Here is a 20601-nt window from a genome sequence, read left to right on the forward strand (position 1 = left end):
AGGCAGCGAGGAGAATTATGAAAAGGAAACATGCAGAATTACCTGGAGAACCTGCTGCTAACAACTCTGTTCTGCTGACAACAAAGGTACGAGACAGGGACAAGGGAACTGAAAAATGGAGAAAAACAGGGTGAGACCACATCAAAAGGCAAGAAAGGAGATCTCTGCAATCAAGGGACAGGCGCAGATACCTGCTCTACAGATACGGGCAATCGATTCCAGAAATGCAAAAGCCTGTGTGGTGTTATATAAACAGAACCGAACACACGCTGCTTTTCAGGAAGAACACAGGGAGGCCGAGATTAGGAGAAATGCTACCCACGAGCTTTTTACTAACCTAGAAATCTCTTAAGCCATTAATAACCAATTGGGGTTTATAGCTCAAAACGTGCTATTCTTAAGGATTTAAGTCACAAATAGCCACACAAAAGGGGAGCTCGATTAATCAACTGCCCTAAGAGTGTGATCCAAGCCGCTGGTGCCTATACCCCAATACTCCTTCATAGCCTACAGCACCCTATCTGTGTCTCATTGTAATTTTAACCTGACACTTTGAATTGCTTTGGATGTTCGAATGTCAAAAGAGAGGGAAGTAAATACAGAATGCGTACATGGGTTTCCCGAGAACGGCAGACCAAAGTCATCTTCACCACATGTACGCAGGCGGGGGCTGTGGCTCCAGCTGTCTGCAAGGGGCAAGGAACACGCAGCGTCAGGCAGGACTCGTGCTTTCTGGGCAGGTCTTGAGAACCAATCGTTGTAGGTTTTTTCCCCAGACAACTAACGTTAATAAATACAAACTTTACCTTAAGATGCCTATACTAACTGTGCCTCTCAATGAATATGCAAAATCCCGAATCCTAGTTGTGAAAGTTAAGTAAAATACACTAGGTTCTGGGATAAATAAGATGTCATTAATGAAATTCTCCTTTCTCAGCGGTTCCAAACCCGGGAGCAATCTGTGCCCAGGCTTCCTGTCAGAGGGATGCCCCTCACTTCCCTTTCTTTTCTTTTTTCTAGAGACAGGTTCTTGCTCTTGGCTCAGGCTGGTCTTGAGTTCTTGGCTTCAAGTGACTCTCCTGTCTCGGCCTCCCAAAGTGCTAGGACTATAGGCGGGAGCCACGGTGCCTGGCCCTCCCTTTCTGAATAGGACTCGTCCTTACATTACCATTCAATATGAACTGGGCTAATATGTAGGTTTCAAGAACCAGTTATCAATAAACATGCAAAAATTACCCTTTTAGCTTTCTTTCCAAAGCCACCTTATAAATCTGGTTCTGCTAACCGGGGGCTAATTGGAGGTGGGTTACCAGAAACAGTCACGGTTACACCACCTTTCTGTTAGACCAACATTTCCTTTTAAGCTTTAAAAGTTACAAAGCACTTGTGAGTATCACTGCATTCTATTCTTTTAACAATCACACAAGGTAATATGATTATAGTCTTTTCATAACGAGGAAACCAAAGGCCTCACCCAGTGTCACACCACAACCCATGTGTGACAGAACTGAGGCTGTCACCCAGGTCTTCTCATGCCCAGTTAAGAACTGCTCTGTCTCTCTTCTCATGAAACAGTGAAAACAGAAAATCACCTTCAAGTTTACAACAGAGACCTACTAATTAAGTAGGGTAATTCTGGCTTGTCGTGTCAGCAGTGGACAGTGGGGACACTGTGCCTGCAGGACTCAAAAACCTGAACCAGGATAGCGAGAAGATACATTTGGGGCGCAGGTTTGGAAATAGTAGAAAATTCTCATCTCACAGCTTTCTAAATGTAACATCCTTGGTCCCTTAGACTGTTGGGTGACGCAGGAGGCGTCACAGAAACAGACTGGTCTGGCGGCATCTCCTCCCCCATGAGACTGGTTTTCAGAAGTGACAGCCTTCTTTTAGGATGGGCTATTTTTAGGTTTGAGGTTTCTAAAAGAAGTTTCCTAGCACAGCACATCATTTAGTGTTTTTGCCACAAGGTGGCGCTCCAGCACCTCTGACCCACCTGACCTGCTCAGCCGAGCAGCGCACTTGGAAAAGCAGCACAGCAGAGGGACCGTTTGAGCCCCGTCCCCAGGAGTGAGCGAACGCATCAGCGTCTACGAGTGCTTTTGTCCTTCTAGGGCACACCCAGCTTGCTGGCACCTTGGAATATTGTGCTCAGACAACTTAGTGTCAATCCCCAGGGCACACCCACCCTTAGCTGACTGCAGGCAGTAAAATATAGAGTAACCACCTCGTTCATCCTCAGGAAACCACAGATTAAAACCCCCCAAATAGCTAATATTTAAAAGACTCAACACCACCAAGTGTTGGCTATAGAGCACCTAGAACTCACACAGGACAGGTGGGAGTATACACAGGGACATCCGCTTTAGAAAACTCTAGGCAGTATCTACTACAGCCGAAGGTGCACATAAGCCAGGACCCAGTAATTCCACTCCTGGGTATTCTGCACCCAACAGAAACACACACATGTTCACCAAGAGACAAGTACAAGGACGTTCACAGCCACACAATTCATAGTAACCCCAAACAGGAAACCGCCCCACTTTCCATCAGCAATAAAAAATGCATTACTGCACATTCACACAATGGAACACTGTCCACGGCAACAAGAAACAGTAGAATCACACACAGCAACACAGGTGAATGCGACAAGCATAACATTGAAGCCAGATTCCATATGATTCACACTGTGTACTTTCATTTATAACAACTTTAACACTAGGCAAAACTAGTCTGTGCTGAGAAATCCAGTGAGCAGTTACTTTGGGGGACAGTGACTCAAAGTGAGTGTGATGGGGCTTCAGGGGTTCAGGATGCTCTGTCTCCACCTGGGTGCTAGTGCACACAGGTGTGCTTGGTTTGTGACCATTCATGGACGTACTGACTTATGATTTGTGCAGTCTTTTTGTATATATGATATACTTCAGTAAAAAGTCCAAGAACTAAATAAGTAAGGTCAGCCGGCAGGTACAGAGAGAAAGATGACAGGCGAAGGGCATCACTCCCTAAACCGTGGCCCTTCCCCAAGAGGCTGAGACCCAGCAACGCACCTGGAGAGGCCGTCAGGGCCATGACGCCATAGTACGAGAAGGCACTAGCTTCAAACTTCATACCTTCTTTCCCAGCTTCTACTTCCACCTTCCCCTGCAGAGAGAAAAGGTGAGTATTTTCAGTCCAATTGCATAAATCTACTTGCACACTCTACACAAAATCTGGTCCTTCCTCTGATGTTTGTCTAAGTTCCTTTCCCAGCAATCCCAAGGAACTGGAGCCTTAGATAGTGCTTGCACTTAGAGGGGTGGGCTACCTCATCTTAAATAGAAGACTGGATTTGCCGGGACAGGCAGAGGTGACAGCATACATGTGATGTTTTATTTCTGAGTCCCAACATTAATATTCTCCCAACATCCTTAGTTCTTGGACTCCTCGAGAGCCCTCCAGTAATAAAAGGTGGTGCCCTTGCTCCATCTCACTAGACCAACACTAAGAATGTGTTCAGTGGCAGGTGCCCGAGCTGTCCTGCAGGAGCCGGAGGTGGGGCAGAGAGGAGTAAGCTGGCTCCTGGGACAGAACCCACTCTCCTCTCTCCAGCTCGTGTCCTGATCCACCAAGCAGACACCTCGTGGGCCAATGCCTTGTTGTCCAGTCTCCCTGGAGGCGCTTTGGCACCTTGGGACTTTCTCCTCACTGTCTTGGGAAAGCACCTTGAACAAGTCTTCTTCCATCAGAACAATATTCTCCTCTCCTCCCCTAAGGTTTTCTCTTTTCTTTCCTTTTTCTAACTTGTCCATAACTTCCTCACTTATATCCAATCTTATGGGACAGACTGTGCCTTATTCCTCCCCTTAACCCTGGGTCCACTAGAATCCCTTCAATGACAAGTACTCAATATGCAATTTTTGGGCTACTGAAATACTCTCATAAGTGAGTTTTGCTTCTAGATTTCCAAGCCAAGGGTCAGAAGGCTTTTGTTCACATTCCCTATAACTGCCTCTCCAGTGAGGGGCTGTCTCTGACACAGCCTTTACGATAAGGAAACAAAAATTAAGCTACCATTTATCAAAAAGGAGCTGCGCTAACATTTCAGTGTTTTATTAACTCATTTAATGCTCACAATTCTACAAAGCAGACACAATTAATCCTCCTCTTATAAATCAGGTGAGTGGGAACCAGAAAAACTTAGTGGTCAAAGAACAAGCTCTTAGTGTGCTACAGTATGCCACCAACATTGCATTCTATTTATTTTGATCATTCCTTATTAAGTTGTTCTATATTCTCAACTAGAGAAGCCCTTTCTCAAATCATTTCTGCAGAAGTCTATTTGCAGCTTCTCTTTAAGGTTTTCTTTTGCTCAGTGGAAATATTGGTCTTCCCAGTCCCCAGCCCATTCTCTCACTGTAAGAATTGAAAACTCCACCCATAAGGTAAAATCAACCTGCAAACAAGCAGGCGCTGGGACCAGTCAGGTGCAGGCGGGGCCCTGCGGGAGCCTGCAATCCAGGGGGGAGTGGAGAGCACACGAAAACCAATGACACAGCAGTAAACAGGAGATCTGCACGAGGAAAAGGACATGAAGATGAGAAATTCAAAGAAAGCAATCTACTTCCTGTTCTTATATAAAGACAAATTTTATACAGGAAGGAAACATCTAAGGATGAGCAGGATTTGGTTGACCCAAGAGAAGGGAACAGCATGAGGGAAGGTCAGAGGCAGGGACAGCGTTCAGCCAGGTGCACTGGTTTGCTCGGGGACAAGGCAGGACAGGCAGCCGGGTGTGCAGGTCAGACCGTGGAGCCCGAGTCGTGGTGGGCGGGGCAGGTTGCCAAACTGAGGAAGAGGAGTCCAGACCTATGTGGGGTTGGGATCCTCAGACTGGAAAGAGGCTGCCACGAGAGAAACTATAGACAAGGGAGCCACATAATTTGGTGAAACCATTAGGGAGAAAGAAATGTAAGGGAGTGACAGGAGTCTGTCGCCACAACAGAGGTTTGCTCCGAGGGGTTTGCTCAGGATACCACGAGGAGACAAAGAGGCAGGGAAGGGGCTGCAGCAGTGGCCGGGGCCTTTGAAGCAGCTCAAAAAGCCTGAGATGGAAGAAAGAGTGTTGGGAGAAAGGTCAGAGCTACAGAGGGAGATCTGAGAGTGGAAGAGACGCAGCAAAGGGAAAGAAAAAAGGACCAAACTGCAGCCAGTGACTGAGAGCAGGAGGACAGAGAGAAACCAGGACGGGACCAAAGGCAGAAACAGCAGCATCACCACAGAAAGCCAGGAGAGATGGGAGTTCCACGACAAAGGACGGCCGGTGGAGAGAGTGACGTTACTGATGAGGGAGGATTTTCCACCCCACAGGGAAGGTAGGGCAGGCATGATGTCCTCCTCCTGCCCAAGGAGGGACACGGCTCCAGGGCAAGTGATGGCTGTTCAGGACCTGGAATTCAGCATGACAAAAGTCATCGTGGAGGGAGAAGAGGTGGCAACCAAGGGGCAAGAGCCAAAACCTGACAGGAGATAAGGGCGCGTGGTGCAAAGAGACTGGCTCAAAGACGGCAGAGTAGGGGGAAGGGGCCAAGAGACGTGACGTTCCAAGACACAGGGCAAGAAAAACAAAGTGGCTGATGGTGTGTATCTTCCTATTATGCACCCATTTCTTCCCAGGCTAATCCTTGATTTTGTGTCAGATGATAACATGTGTGTATGTGATATATGAAATGCCTTCATAGTTGGTAATAAGAGTGGCTGCAGGACCATCTCTGAACCTGACCTTGCATGTGGAAAGCCAGGAGGAAGGCTCAAGCCCCACAGAGCCTCATAATAGCTCCATCTCCACTTGATCTGATATGCATGGTTTGTTGTACAAGTTACAGTGCTTTTTGTGTTCTACGTACTTGCAAATGGGTGTCAATTCACAGTTCTTTTCTGATGAATTCTCAGAACCTGCAGGGCAATAGTTCCTACTAAAATAAGACTAGAAAATAACACCTCGTCTATCTCTTGGGAAGGAGCTGTTCAAGGCGCAGTGCTGCTATGACGCTCGGAACCTCTGCCTAGCAAACTCAAGGGCAGAGATCCCCAAATATTGATGTCTTGCTGCTACTTTCAGGTATTCTGATTTAACTGGTTTGAGGAGCAACTTGGCATTAGGATTTTTGAAAGCTCTCCAGATGACTCAAGCAAGCAGTAAAGTCTGGGAATCACTACTTCAAGCCTGTCTGGGAATGCAGTATGCCCTGGCCTCACAGGCACAGTGGCCGTGAGTCTGTCAATGAGACAAGGACAGCTGCAGAGGAAGTCAAAGCTCTAGACCACAGCCATCTCAGCTACTGTTTCCTCTGTCCTTCAGGACAGGACCCGGGGCAGGGGAGGGTCAGCTATCTTCCCTTGGGATTCCACCTAGTCAACTTCCATTGGGTAGACACACTAGGTCAGTGGTTCCTAGACATTTGAAGTCTAAGAGCCATTGAAATGCACTTCTATCCTAAAACTGGGAACATAGTATCAAATTTTACTTCATAAGATATTTTTTTTTTTTTTTTTTTTTTTTTTGAGACAGAGTCTCACTTTGTTGCCCGGGCTAGAGTGAGTGCCGTGGCGTCAGCCTAGCTCACAGCAACCTCAAACTCCTGGGCTCGAGTGATCCTTCTGCCTCAGCCTCCCGGGTAGCTGGGACTACAGGCATGCGCCACCATGCCCGGCTAATTTTTTATATATATATCAGTTGGCCAATTAATTTCTTTCTATTTATAGTAGAGACGGGGTCTCGCTCAGGCTGGTTTTGAACTCCTGACCTTGAGCAATCCGCCCGCCTCGGCCTCCCAAGAGCTAGGATTACAGGCGTGAGCCACAGCGCCCGGCCAAGATATTTTTTAAAAACATATCTATCTACTGTTACCATCATTTCATAAGAGACCAGACATCTTAACCCTCCAAATTTAGAAAATATGTAATTTCACAATAACAGGTCTTCAAAATGAATACATGTAGCTTTATGAAAAACTCATTGCAACTGCCTTTATTTTTCTTATTTTGCCTCAAACTGGTAAAGACTTTGTCAAAGTATCTCAGCACTTAGGAACCAGTGCATCATATTAATTTTACTTCACTTATAAAGTTGCAATAGATTAAAGGACCCCTTCAATTCTAACATTCTATGAATCTACAACTCCAAGAGTTTTAAGAACAGCCCATCTGGCCGGGCGCGGTGGCTCATGCCTGTAATCCTAGCACTCTGGGAGGCCCAGGTGGGCGGATTGCTCGAGGTCAGGAGTTCAAAACCAGCCTGAGCAAGAACAAGACCCCATCTCTACTATAAATAGAAATTAATTGGCCAACTAAAAGTATAGAAAAAATTAGCCGGGCATGGTGGCACATGCCTGTAGTCCCAGCTACTTGGGAGGCTGAGGTAGGAGGATCGCTTGAGCCCAGGAGTTTGAGGTTGCTGTGAGCTAGGCTGATGCCATGGCACTCACTCTAGCCTGGGCAACAAAGCTAGACTCTGTCTCAAAAAAAAAAAAAAAAAAAAAAAAAACCAATAAAAAAAGAACAGCCCATCCCTATAGCGCTCTCTAGTAAACATTTCTTTTACTCATTTGTGTGTGTTAGTGGTTCCAAAAAGTTCATTTTCAAATAGCCCTAACCAGGGTACAAACCAGGGCCCTCCTGAGGAAATGGCTTACCAAAAAACAATTAGGTATCTTCTCAGATAATAACTTTTTTCATATAAGGAAGCCACATACTGATTTTACTTTAGAAATATTCGTAAGTTTATTCTAGCACACCACCAAAAAGACAAACAAAAACACCCCAGGACAGCACGCGATGGACTCCGAGCATTCCCAAAGGGGACTAGGGCGTCCGGTTTGTAAACCGGCACGTTAGGAAGAAGGCCTGCTGCACCAAGCAGAGCTGGAATCCTGGGTAAGTTTCTACCACAGGATCCTACCTTTCCTTGGGCAAAGGTATCAGATAACCTCTTCTCAAAGTTTCCGATTGTCCACAAAGTACTAAATGCCTCATGCCTCACGTTGCCTTGGAGCGGAATCCTACGCAACCCCGTCAGCACGGCGCGACCCAGCGCGCGACCGCCACAGAGCCGCCATTGGCGCCCGGGAGACGCCCTCGCACGCCACGCCACGCCACGTGCTGAACAGCGATTAATACTGGGTCTCTTACTCTCAAGTGGAGTTTTACTTTGTTTTGTTTTTAAAAATCACCATTACAAAGTATCTAGGGGAGGCCTGTCACCTGGAAGGAGGTAATTAAGAGGCCAGGGGCGCAAACATCTAAAGCGCTCACCAGCAGTCCCTGTGAAAGGGGCGGCAGCACACGAAGACTCCCGCTCGCAGGCCGGCGTGACCTGGCATCCAGCGTTCTCCAGCGACGCTTTCAACTGGAGTCTGCAACGGAGCCCTCAGACTCAGCAACTTGGCTAAATGTTTGTTTCATTTTTTTTCAAAATTTTGACAGCCAAAAATTAATTTATGCACATTTTATATCAACTGGTTGTCCTTTTTTTTTTTTTTTTTGAGACAGAGTCTCACTCTGTTGTGCGGGCTGCAGTGCCATGGCGTCAGCCTAGCTCACAGCAACCTCGAACTCCTGGGCTCAAGCAATCCTTCTGCCTCAGCCTCCCGAGTAGCTGGGACTACAGGCATGAGCCACCATGCCCGGCTAATTTTTCTATATATTTTTAGTTAGCCAATTAATTTCTTTCTGTTTTTAGTAGAGACGGGGTCTCGCTGTTGCTCAGGCTGGTCTCCAACTCCTGACCTTGAGCACTCCTCCCACCTCAGCCTCTCAGAGTGCTAAGATTACAGGCCTGAGCCACCGCGCCCGGCCGGTTATCCATCTTCTAACCAAGTTCTGCCACCAGATGTCAGTGCCAGCACCTGCCTGAGCGTTTAGTCGCCCTGGTATCAACTTGTGCTACTTGGATCATCACAGCCAAGGCCTGCTACTCGGATCAACCCCAAGCTTGTCAGAAATGCAGCATCTCAGGCTCCGCCCCAGACAGACGGAAGCAGAAGCGGCATCTCATCCAGACCCCAGGTGAGTCCTCTGCACGTTACAGCGTGCACTGAGCTAGAGAGTAGGCAACAGGGAGGGACTTGACATGGACATAATCGAGTCATACCCAGTGGAGGTCAAATATAACAGCACTGTACCAACATTCAAGGTAGCCGGCGCTCAGCAAGGGCCAGGGGCTTGGCCATCCCGGGCGCAGGCGTGCTGAACGCAGAGGAGCCCGCGCTGCAGCACCCGAGACGAGCGGTGCTTTCGGATCAGCCCAACAGTATCGTCTACACATTTAGAAATTGATATCAATTTGACAATTTGTTTTGGTTTATAGTTACATATGAGAGTTCCACGCCAAAGGAGCTTATAAAACCTAGTCTTATACTGACACATTCTGAGTAGCATAATTTTTAAAATATAGGTTTAATGCTGGTTGTCCAAGTAGATTTTTTTCTTTAAAATGAGTGTGTTATCTATACTTGAGATTAAGGGTTCATTATTACACAGGGATGAATAGGCCACGCAACTCAAGAATCTGTGACAAGGTTTTGTAACGAAGGCTTAAATTCATCTTCTAGCAGCAGGTGGAGCAATACTAAGAAGTATCGTCAGGAACTATATGAATTCTAAGATGCAACCTGCCACCTCCACAGAGAATGGTTCTTCTCCAAAGGGCAAAATCCCTTTGAATATGTGTCACAAGCTCTAAAAACAGTGCGGATGAGGAAGGAGCAAAGGAGGGAGAAACATTAATCTTGAGACATGAAATCAACAAAAACATTTAGCTCCAAGAAATAAAAATGTAGCCCTTTCTGTTGATTATATAATTGGCAAAGAAAATAGCTATTCTTATTGTTTTCCTTTATAGTTTCACATATTTCCTTATATACAACTTAATTATTCCTTGTATTTACTAAATCATAATCTGGTTTATGCTTTGCTGTGGAAGAACAATCAGTACTTTTTATTTTATTTCACTGTAAAACACCAACTGTATCAATCATATATAGTCATCTATTACTCTATTTTTATTACAAAAATGGCTTCTAATGGTTGGAATTATCGTTCATACACTATTGTTTTACTTGATCTTTTCTATGTGTTCCATTTCCTCCATTACTTCATAATGATCCCTCATATTATCATATCTCACTCATTAGCTAGACATATGAAATATTTCTACTATTTTATAATTAATAGATTTGCTATAACATATTTGCTTAGATAGCTTTGTAAACAAGGATTTCTTTAGATGTGAGACTGATAGTTTAAGGATATGATTTGTTCACAGCACTTTCTTTTTTGTCCACTAGCTTTTTATAAAGATGCTTATCTGGGCCAGGCAGGGTGGCTCACGCCGGTAATCCTAGCACTCTGGGAGGCTGAAGCGGGAGGATTGCTGGAGCTCAGGTGTTCAAGACTAGTCTGAGTAAGAGTGAGACCCATCTCTACTAAATATAGAAAAATTAGTCAGCCAGGCATCATCATGTGCAGCTGTAGTCTCAACTACTCAGGAGGTTGAGGCAGGATGATCACTCTAGCCCAGGAGTTTGAGGTTGTAGTGAACTACTGTGACGCCACTACACTCTACCCTGGAGAAAGATGAACAGAAACTTTTCAAAAGACAGAATAAAGGCCAACAAACATATGAAAAAATGCTCAACATCTCTAATCATCAGGAAAATGCAAATCAAAACTACAATGAGATATCACTTATCTCCAGAGAGAATGGCCTTTATCAAAAGGTCCCAAAATAATAAATGTTGGCGTGGATGCGCAGAGATAGGAATACTCCTACACTGCTGGTTGGACTGCAAACTAGTGCAACCTCTGCGGAAAGCAATATGGAGATACCTTAAAGTGATACAAGTAGATCTACCATTTGATCCAGCAATCCTATTACTGGGCAGCTACCCAAAAGAACAAAAGACAGTCTATTAAAAAAAAGACATCTGTACTCAAATGTTTATAGCAGCATAATTCACAATTGCAAAGATGTGGAAACAACCCAAGTGCCCATCAATACATGAGTGGATTAATAAAATGTGGTATTTGTATACCATGGAGTTCCATTCAGCTATAAGAAACAATGGTGATCTAGCACCTCTTGTATTTTCCTGGATAGAGCTGGAACCCATTCTACTAAATGAAGTATCCCAAGAATGGAAAAATAAGCACCACATGTACTCACCAGCAAATTGGTTTCACTGATCAACACCTAAGGGCACATATAGGAATAACATTTATTGGGCATCAGGCAGATGGGAGGGGGAGGAGAGGATGGGTATATACGTACATACATACGTAATGAGTGCGACGCGCACCGTCTGGGAGATGGACACGCTTGAAGCTCTGACTCCGGGGGGAGGGAAGGCAACATATGTAACCTAAACATTTGTACCCCCCTAATATGCTGATATTACAAAAAATGTTTATCTGTTTGTTTCAGTTATTTCTTTTTAGAGATGGAGTCTCACTATGTTGCCCAGGCTGGTCTCAAACTCCTGGCCTCAAGCAATCCTCCCACCTTAGCCTCCCAGGGTAGCTCAGACTATAGGCATATGCCACTGTGCTGGGCTTGTTTGTTTTCAAAAACCAAGAATGGATGTTTAACTCTGTCAACTGCCTTTCTGATATTTCTTGATATGAGAGCATAACAAATTTGGTTTTTTTACTTTTCTAATTAACGTAGCATATTTTGGTTTTGTTGCTCTTGTATCAAACTATCCCCACATTCCTAAAATAAACCAATTCTGTCACAATCACAATGAATAACTCTTTGGTATGTTGTTGTTTTTCTGCTACCTTTTTATTTAGAAATTCCACAAAGTTGACAGGTGAGACTGGCCCATATTATCAGATTTTAAGATTAAGCCCGTATTAGCCTAAAAGAATGCAACTATCATACCAACTTGTTCTAATTGTATAATATAGAAATTATGAGTTATTTAAAGTTTGAATTTTTGTCTTAGCAAATCCTTTAATTCTGGCTGCTTTTGGCAGGGGGGGAAGGGGGCAAGGAGAAAACTTTTTGTTTTTTTCTCTTATTAACTGATGCCAATAGAACATTAATCTTGTTAATCTTTTAAAAGAACCAAATTTTGATTTTATTTATCGGTTGTAAGGTTTTTTCATTTTATTTTTTAGAGATAAGGTCTTGCTATGTTGGGTAGGCTGGTCTTGAACTCCTGGGCTCAAGTGATACTCCTGCCTCAGCCTCCTGAGTAGCTGGGACTATAAAGCACATGCCACCACTCTTTGCTAATTTGTTAATTTTTTGCAGAGATGGGATCTTATTATGTTGCCAAGGCTGGTCTCGAACTCAGCTTCAAACAATTCTCCTGCCTGGGTCTCCCCAAAGTGCTGGTATTACAGGGGTGAGCCACTGCACAGGGCCAATGCATGTGGTTTCATGACATTTCCATCTTTTTGTATTTACTAGAATGTACATTGTGACATAGTAAAAATGATCAATTTTTATGAAAGTCATGTAAACTTTATAAAAAGTGTATTTTCCTGGTTTTTGTTTAATTTTCTCTAAATACCTGTTAATTGTATTAGTTATGCAATTTAAAACTAACAATTTTTCTTGGTATGGTTGCTCTTTTAGGATGGTGGAAAAACATTTCCACCAAAATTCCTCTCCATGTCTACTTTTATATATGTATTTTGTTAAGTTATTTAAGGTATGTGGAGCCAATAAAGTATTTCCCCATGATTTTTGTACTTTTGTCATTGCCCTTATTCATCCCATATATTTTGAACACCTACTTCTTCAGATAACACTTGAAGTTTCAGCTTTCTTATGCATATGTAGAAGGTATGTACATGGTAACATACAAAATATTCTTTTAATTGTTTACTTAAATCATTTGCTTTGAATAGGCTTTATTTCATGTAGGGCTTAAGCTAAAAAATGATGTTTCTACATATAATTATATTCCCAACATCACTTGGTTAAAGAGTTTTTTTCTAGAGGCTGCAGAAGGCACCTCACTGGCACAGAGGCCAGGAAGGAAAGGCACACGTTGCCGCTTTCCTTTGATTTAATGCTCATGAAATGCAGTGGAACGTGCTCAGTAACCTGAAATGAATTTCCAGTGTTGGATTAGTGACATCTTAGGGTAGAATATGCTTCATAGGGATGGCAGCTATGCCAGATTGACTGACGGTGTGATGGCATTTCATTTTGTTATTCTCTAGATACCTAAGAAAAAATCAGCTAGTCTACAAGACCATCATTTTCACCAAACTCTACAGTTTAAAAACTTCCCTAAGTCCTGTTCATCAAGCACACACACTAGTTATAAAACCCTCATGATATCATCAGTTCAACAATTCAAAAAACTTGTCACATTTATGTAAATATTTAACATGAATAGGTATTCAAATATGGGTGTGTGTGTGTGTGTATATATATATATATATATATATATATATATAAATGCCTTATCAATAATATCTTTGTTAAAAGAATGGACAGGGATTTTGAAGTCCCTTCTCCATAAAATTTATTTTTAGATCTGTGGCTTTTCTGATACGGCAATGGAGTGTTACTGAATCACAACTTCATAAAAGCTAATTATGTGAAAATAGACAATCAAAAACCAGTTTCTAATATTACCACTGAAATTCATAATGTCAATCCTCAAAATTCTCCTATATCAGTCTTTAATGTAATTCCGTTTCTCTAGGCTTAAGGAATATTCACATCTAGTTTTTATGAGAAACATGAATGTTATATTCCTTCATTGCAGTAAATAAATTCCCAACAGTGCTCTCAGACTTTTGAGCTTATATATTTCTAGAGAAAAGGAAAAACAATTAAGATGACTAAAGTTAGAAGAATCAGGGTACTAACTTAGCAAACCAGCGGACAGATATTTCTAAGACAAACTATAAGAAAATGGCATGTAACCAGTTAATCCATGGCATCTTTCCATTCCCCACTCTCACTTTCAGACTAAACAATACTGCCCACACATGGGTCATATACAAGATCACACACTTTCCGGAGTATGATTATCTATATATCTGATAAGAGTTATTTTCACAAAAGAACCTTCTTAATTCATTTAGACAATTGTGGAGTTGCTAGGCTCATGTAAATTTTAGGGCCTGCCAAGTACTAATTGTACTCTTATAATAGTAGCTCCCATTCATATATAGGAAGTCATCAAGAAATATGAGAAAGCTTAAGGGTATTTTCAGACTTTCTCACCCTTCCCCTGGCCAACAGAGCTCACCCTTAATATTCTTGTATTGAAATAAACTCAGATTTCCTATAAAAGCAATTCTTTAATGAAGAGGTATAAGAAGTTGATAAAACTAGCATGTTACTCATTATAATACCCACCTTGGCCCCCATGCCAAGGATAGTGCTCTATTAAGTGAAATAGTGATATAAACAAGGCCTCCTGTGGACTCAAACACCAAAGCCCCTCAAAGAGGGATCAGAATGAACTGACCTTCCCATCTTATGTAGATTATGTTATAGTGAGAAGGAACTAGTTACCATTGCTCTGAGAGGCTGTAATTATTGTTATCAGTTCCTCTGTAAAACAGTCTAGTTAGTAACCAGGAATAAAAATAATAAATGGATTATTTTGACAATGTTAATGGAAGAGTTACTAAGATATCTCTATGAAGTTGTATAAGACTAAATCCTAATGAGGGATGGAAAAAAAGAAAAGATAAAAAAGACACCCCAAGGAAGCTGTAACACTTAAATTCCAAACACCAACCACGATATGGACATGTACAGGCACCTTGCCAAACTCTTCAGAAAATTCTAACCATTGAAGTCACCATTCTTCATTTGATTCAGCACTTCAGCAATCATTGAGTACCTTTCAGTATTGTAAATTAAAGTAACTGATAACATTTATATCAGAATTACTTTACAGATACGAAAACAGGGAGACAAAATTCTCCCATGCAGAATGCTACCCCTTATGCAAAAAGTTAAGTAAACCTTGACACCCATTCACCTGTACCAAACCTCCTCAGAACCGCAAAGGTGATTGATTACTCAACGAAAGCAAACAATGAATGAATAATTCTTCTGACCTGCAAAATGAGAACGAAGTAGTCTACAGGTTTGTTGCGCTGGTAGAGGTAGTACTCTGGTGCTTTCTTGTTCTTCTCATCATACTTCAGTTCTTGGATGACATTGGGGTGCTTTAGCAGCCTGAGAAGGATCTTCTCTGACATCTGGGATGGGCTAAATGCTTCTACTTCTATAGATATAAACACAACTTGATATTACACTTCAAATGGATAGACAAACATACACTAGTAATCAAGGTGTTTAGATAGTAAGAATGCTTGGAATCAAAGTGACATGGTATGGATGAACGAGACTTCCATTTGGTGATCCACTGAGGACACATTACCTGGGAGAAATTAGAAAATGCCAAGTTCTCATCATTGTTCCTTTTCAACCTGTCCTTGACTTCAGTCCTCATAAAAGTATCCTAATTTTCTGACTGCTAGAAATGAAAATCAATCAGAAGCAGGCTCCTTGAGTGCCAAATGCCCCTCAACAAGCCACAACAGTCTGACAGTCTGTCCGTCCAACAACAGCCAAAGGAAGAAGCCAAGGTCTGGAAGCGCTGGTGTGTTAGTGGCAGGTGCAGACACAGGTGTGCTATATCCCACTCTCCCACGCAACCGCCCTGAGAAATTCGGGAACGAAGGCTGAGACCCAGAGTAAAAGCAAGGCATGTGCACACATCAACATGCACTCTGACTGGCTAATTTTTAAAAAAATAATGTTGAGCGGTATTTACAAAGATAGCAATTTTATTTAAAATAACACACACCAAAATTACTGATTCAAGGGTGCTATCCTGCAACTGGACCTTATGATAACCAAGAGGCAGAGTAGGGTAACATTTAGTTTTAATTTGTGATTCTTAAATGGTGAGGAACAATATTATCAGAGTTAGAAAAAGAGTAAGTTAAAATTATATTTTTAATTATGTTTTATATAAAAGATGTAAATTCTGAATTAGATTGTGACTTTTGTGTAATAAGATAGTATACTGTAGAAATTTTAGAAAATATAGAAAAAGATAAAGAAGAAAATAAAAATTACCTATAAACCAACCACTCAGACAACCATTCTGAGCCACTGGTGAGCATTTCTTTTCAGTGCTATGCCCGGGCATGTGTGCCTGTGCATATTGTTCGTGTGTGTACACACAAACACACAACTTTAATCTTAACGTACACACAGTTTTAGATTCCGTTGTTTTCCCACTTTACATTAAATTGTGAATATTTTCCCAAGTCATGAATATTATATTGTGGGCATTGCTGTGTATCTGAAAACGTGATCTTAAAGAGTACGTAGTGTTCCATCACGTGGCTGCGTCAGCCTTCTTTTCAAAGTATTTCGAGTACTCTGCATGCAGCTGGAAGGCTGCCCATCTTGGACACTGATGTCTTCTACAAGCCACTGGGTACTTTGAGGCTTTCTCTCACTTCCCCTGGCCAACAGAGCTCACCCTTCACCTAGAGAGCCACTTGGGGATGTGAGAAGGGTTGGTCTGTCTCTTAAGTTCAGTCAACCTTGACCTCTCTGGAGCAGTCAGTGCCGGCCGGGTTGGTGGTTTTAATAATGTGAACCTTTGCCTCCTGGAATGGGCCCAAGTTAACAACCTGATTTGAAGAGGCCATCAGGAAATCCACGTCAAGGTTCTTAGAATCTCTGATTTCATTAAAACCAGAAAAGATATTAATTTCGAAAACCTATTTTTCTTCTTTGCAAATCATAGCCCCCGCGTCACCACTGATGGCCGACTGTTCTTCCAAGGCAAGCTGGAGAGAGACCGGACACAGCTGTCCGGCCACGCACGCTGGGGTCTGGCTCATGGCGCCAGCCTGCCCCGCCGGCGGGCTCTCCCGCACGCCTAGCCGGGGGAGGCGCTCCGCCTACGGTACACATGCAGTGTGGCACTAACATTCATCCTTACCTTTCAGACCAATTTTAAGTTACTGGTCCACCCCTGGTAAATGTCTCAGAGGGTTCATGCCGACACTGAACATAGGAGAGGAGAGAATTTAAAAAGAAAAAAAACAAAACAAAACAAAAAAACAAAGAAACAAAAAACAAAACACAAAAGTGGCATTACTTATCACCCCATTTCCCGGTGTCCACCCCCAGCCCACCCCGTCAGTGGTGGGTGAGAAGCACGCTCCAGGGTTGGTAGAGATTTCAAACTGTGATAAGCGGCACTTGCCTGTTGCTAGGAAACGGTGCATGGCCAAGAGGAGCTGTGGTGATATTTTAACCTTCATCTCGCTGTCTGTCTGCTTAAAGGCAGAAAAATCTTGCTTTCTTTCACGGTGGGCCACTTTCTTTTTCGTTCTGTTATCAGCTGAGGGAGAAATGAAAAAAAAAAATAAGGAAACGTGTATCATGAGATCAGGCTCTTTTTGAATGAAAAAAAAAAAATATATATATATATATATATTGGAAAGGCTGGACTGTCCCTCCAGATGTGGGAGCTCTCCATACAAACAGCACGTGGAAATAAAGTGGAAAGGGGAGGGGGAGAGAGGATCATCATCAAATCGGCAGGCACCATAGTCACGGCACGATCCAAAGAAAGTAACAGCAGGCAACCTGGTTAGTAAATGTACTTCATGAAGGTCCTCAGAGAGCCACTCTGAGCACATGGTCAGGCAGACCTGGACAAAACACTCACAGAACCAACATAAAGGCACAAGCAGTTTGCAGCCTGGAGCTCACAGTCTCCTGCTACTCAACGTGAGCACACCCTGGTGCGGAACCACCACTTCGCTACACACCAGCAAAGTGTGTCCCTGCCTGTAAGAGTCCCCTCGCTTCAGCTGCAAGCGAACACACAAATGAAACCCTTTAAGAAACAAACAAGAACGTTCTCGTAGAACAGCATTTCAGTAAGATCTGTTTGCTTCACTGCTAACCCTGGACCATGAGATCCTCAAGGTCAAGGAAATATGAAGGTGATCCAGAATGGGGGTTGGCACACTTCCTCTGTAAAGGGCCAGAGAGTAAATAGTTTAGGCTCTGCAGGGCTATCGTGTTGTCTCCATGCTGGTGGGTAGCGAAAGTGTCAATGGATGAGCATGGCTGTGTGCCAACAGAACCTTATTTATGGACACTGAAATCTGAATTTCAGAAAAGTCAAAATAATAATTACTTGTGATGTGCATAAATTATTCTACTTTTGATTTTTATCAAAAATTAAAACAGGTAAAAAGCCATTCTTAGCTTGCAGGCCTTCCAAAAACTGGCGGCAGGCATTCGTGGGCTGTCGGCTGCCAACCCCTGACCTAGAAGGTGTCTCACAAGAAACCGTTTTTCTGGACAAAGTAATGATCATGAAAAAACTAGCACAAAGACAAGACCCCAATCGCTTTTTCTCTAAGAATCTGGAGTCACTGCAGTATCACTTCCTGCCTAGAGCAAGACAGACTGGTTACTGGGCTTTTCCTGGGGAGAGGGCAATCACAACTTCTACCTTTTCTTCTGTCTCAAATTCTTTTGAGAACAGACAGTGTAAAACAATACAAGATTTAAAAATAATTTTCTAATGGCAATAGCTGTCATCCCCCATCTCCTATCCAGAGCAAGAATATACCAGAAATCAAGAGTCTAGCATTTTGAACCAGTCATGTGAGGCAACACTTCTATATGAAATCAGTCCAGTCAAGGCTTAAAAGAAATTAAACTAACATTTATATAAAACTGAAGTGCATATATAAGATCTCATGAATGTTAAATTGTCTTTCTAATGATGAGTACTACCCTTGGGGAAACAAATGCACAGAGACACCCTTAGTTTTTATTAATTAGAGACAGAGTCTGGCTCTGTCCAGCAGGCTGGAGTGCAGTGGGGTGAGATCATCGCTCACTACAGCCTCAAACTCCTGGGCTCAAGTGATCCACCCACTTCAGCCTCCTGAGTAGCTGAGACAACAGGCATGCACCACCATGCCTGGCTAATTTTTAAAATATTTTGTACAGATGGGGTCTGGCTAAGTTGCCCAGGCTGATCTTAAACTCCTGGGCTCAACTTGACATCCCAAAGTGCTGGGATCATAGATGTGAGCCTATACTTGGTTTTTAAAGTCACTTATGGCCGGGTGCAGTGGCTCGCGCCTGTAATCCTAGCACTCTGGGAGGCCGAGGCGGGCAGATTGCTCGTGGTCAGGAGTTCAAAACCAGCCTGAGCAAGAGAAGAGACCCCATCTCTACTATAAATAGAAATTAATTGGCCAACTAATATATATAGAAAAAATCAGCCAAGCATGGTGGCACATGCCTGTAGTCCCAGCTACTTGGGAGGCTGAGGCAGCAGGATTGCTTGAGCACAGGAGTTTGAGGTTGCTGTGAGCTAGGCTGATGCCCCGGCACTCACTCTAGCCTGGGCAACAAAGCGAGATTCTGTCTTAAAAATATATAAATAAATAAAGTCACTTACGAGGAAGGAAGAAAAGAATGTAAACACACAGGTAACAGCATTCTCTATTATGAGACTTCTCACTACCCCTTAAGTGTCAGAAAGATAAAACAGACATGGGAAAGGGTGTTTTTTAAGAATGACACACGGATATGAGGAAAAAGCAGGATACATTTTCCGAAGACAGTCATTAGCTAAATATAAAATGTATTCTTTTAGGGGTACATGAAGACTTTCTCAAGTTTAAAATGAGGATGTTCCCTCCTAGCAGAACTGAATAGAATCATTCTGCTTTGAGCAAGACAGGCTTTGTCCCAAGTGCCCCAGCCCACTGGAACAGTCCATTTCCCCTCCAAGCCATGTTTTAGAGCCAAGTAGGATAAACAGAGCCCAGATGCTTTCTCCATCCAACCTGAGAGCCCCAAACATCTCAGGCCTTGGGCCAACTCTGGCATCATGAAACCCTTGCACAGTGCCAAGAATGAGGCTACAGCAGGTGGTTTAAGCTCCACAGTCCAGAGATCCAGTTGTGCACTTTCATGAGACAGGATTCAGGTTAACACTCAGCCTAGGATCAAGTCTACACCTGGGCAAATGAAGTATGAATACTCACCTCCCCCTTCCCTGATCCACTCCCCTCCCTCTTCTCCCCCCAGAAAAGAAGGCAGAGAAGCTGAGAAGAGGAAAACCACATTCTTACTATGCACCTGCCCCATCCTGCTTCCCATACCCCATCCCACTCCCGCCAAACCACACCTCTGCCTCTGACCCATGGGTTCTAGGACAAGGAAATTTCAACAGTTGTCATCTATCAATTTAACAAATCCCATTCAGTTTTTAAGTACCTGTATTACGAACTTCAGTAGAAACAGAAATTTACCTGAGAACAATTTACCTAGCTGTATAAATTAAACATTTAGTAGAAAACAATTATCTTTATAAACATAAAATAAATTTCAAAACCAGGACTGAGTTTTCTGTTCAGGGTAAGCCATGCCCAGATCAATGGTCGGCTTTTCCTAAGAACACTGCCACTTGCCATTATGGGGTCTGCCTCTTCTCTTCCCTCTGCTGAAGGGGCTGGGACGCACCCACAGATTGTACACAGCCTACACACAGAGTGCGTAATAAATGG

General features: G+C 43.1%; 1 protein-coding gene across 2 annotated transcripts in view; it reads right to left on the reverse strand.

Moving 5' to 3' along the window:
- The window catches only part of CNNM2 (cyclin and CBS domain divalent metal cation transport mediator 2), a 149516-nt gene that overhangs the window by 9876 nt on the left and 119039 nt on the right, over positions 1-20601 (reverse strand). Inside the window, exons 3-6 of one of the 2 annotated variants that reach the window (XM_012770265.3) lie at positions 17259-17396; positions 15082-15251; positions 3051-3144; positions 43-108 (exon numbers count right to left, since the gene is read on the reverse strand). In XM_012770265.3, coding sequence (XP_012625719.1) covers positions 43-108; positions 3051-3144; positions 15082-15251; positions 17259-17396 — 468 coding nt within the window. The remainder of the gene's footprint in view (positions 1-42; positions 109-3050; positions 3145-15081; positions 15252-17258; positions 17397-20601) is intronic. The other variant, XM_012770274.3, reaches the window with a different exon arrangement.

The sequence above is a fragment of the Microcebus murinus genome, chromosome 14 (assembly GCF_040939455.1).
Source record: "Microcebus murinus isolate Inina chromosome 14, M.murinus_Inina_mat1.0, whole genome shotgun sequence".
NCBI lineage: Eukaryota > Metazoa > Chordata > Mammalia > Primates > Cheirogaleidae > Microcebus > Microcebus murinus.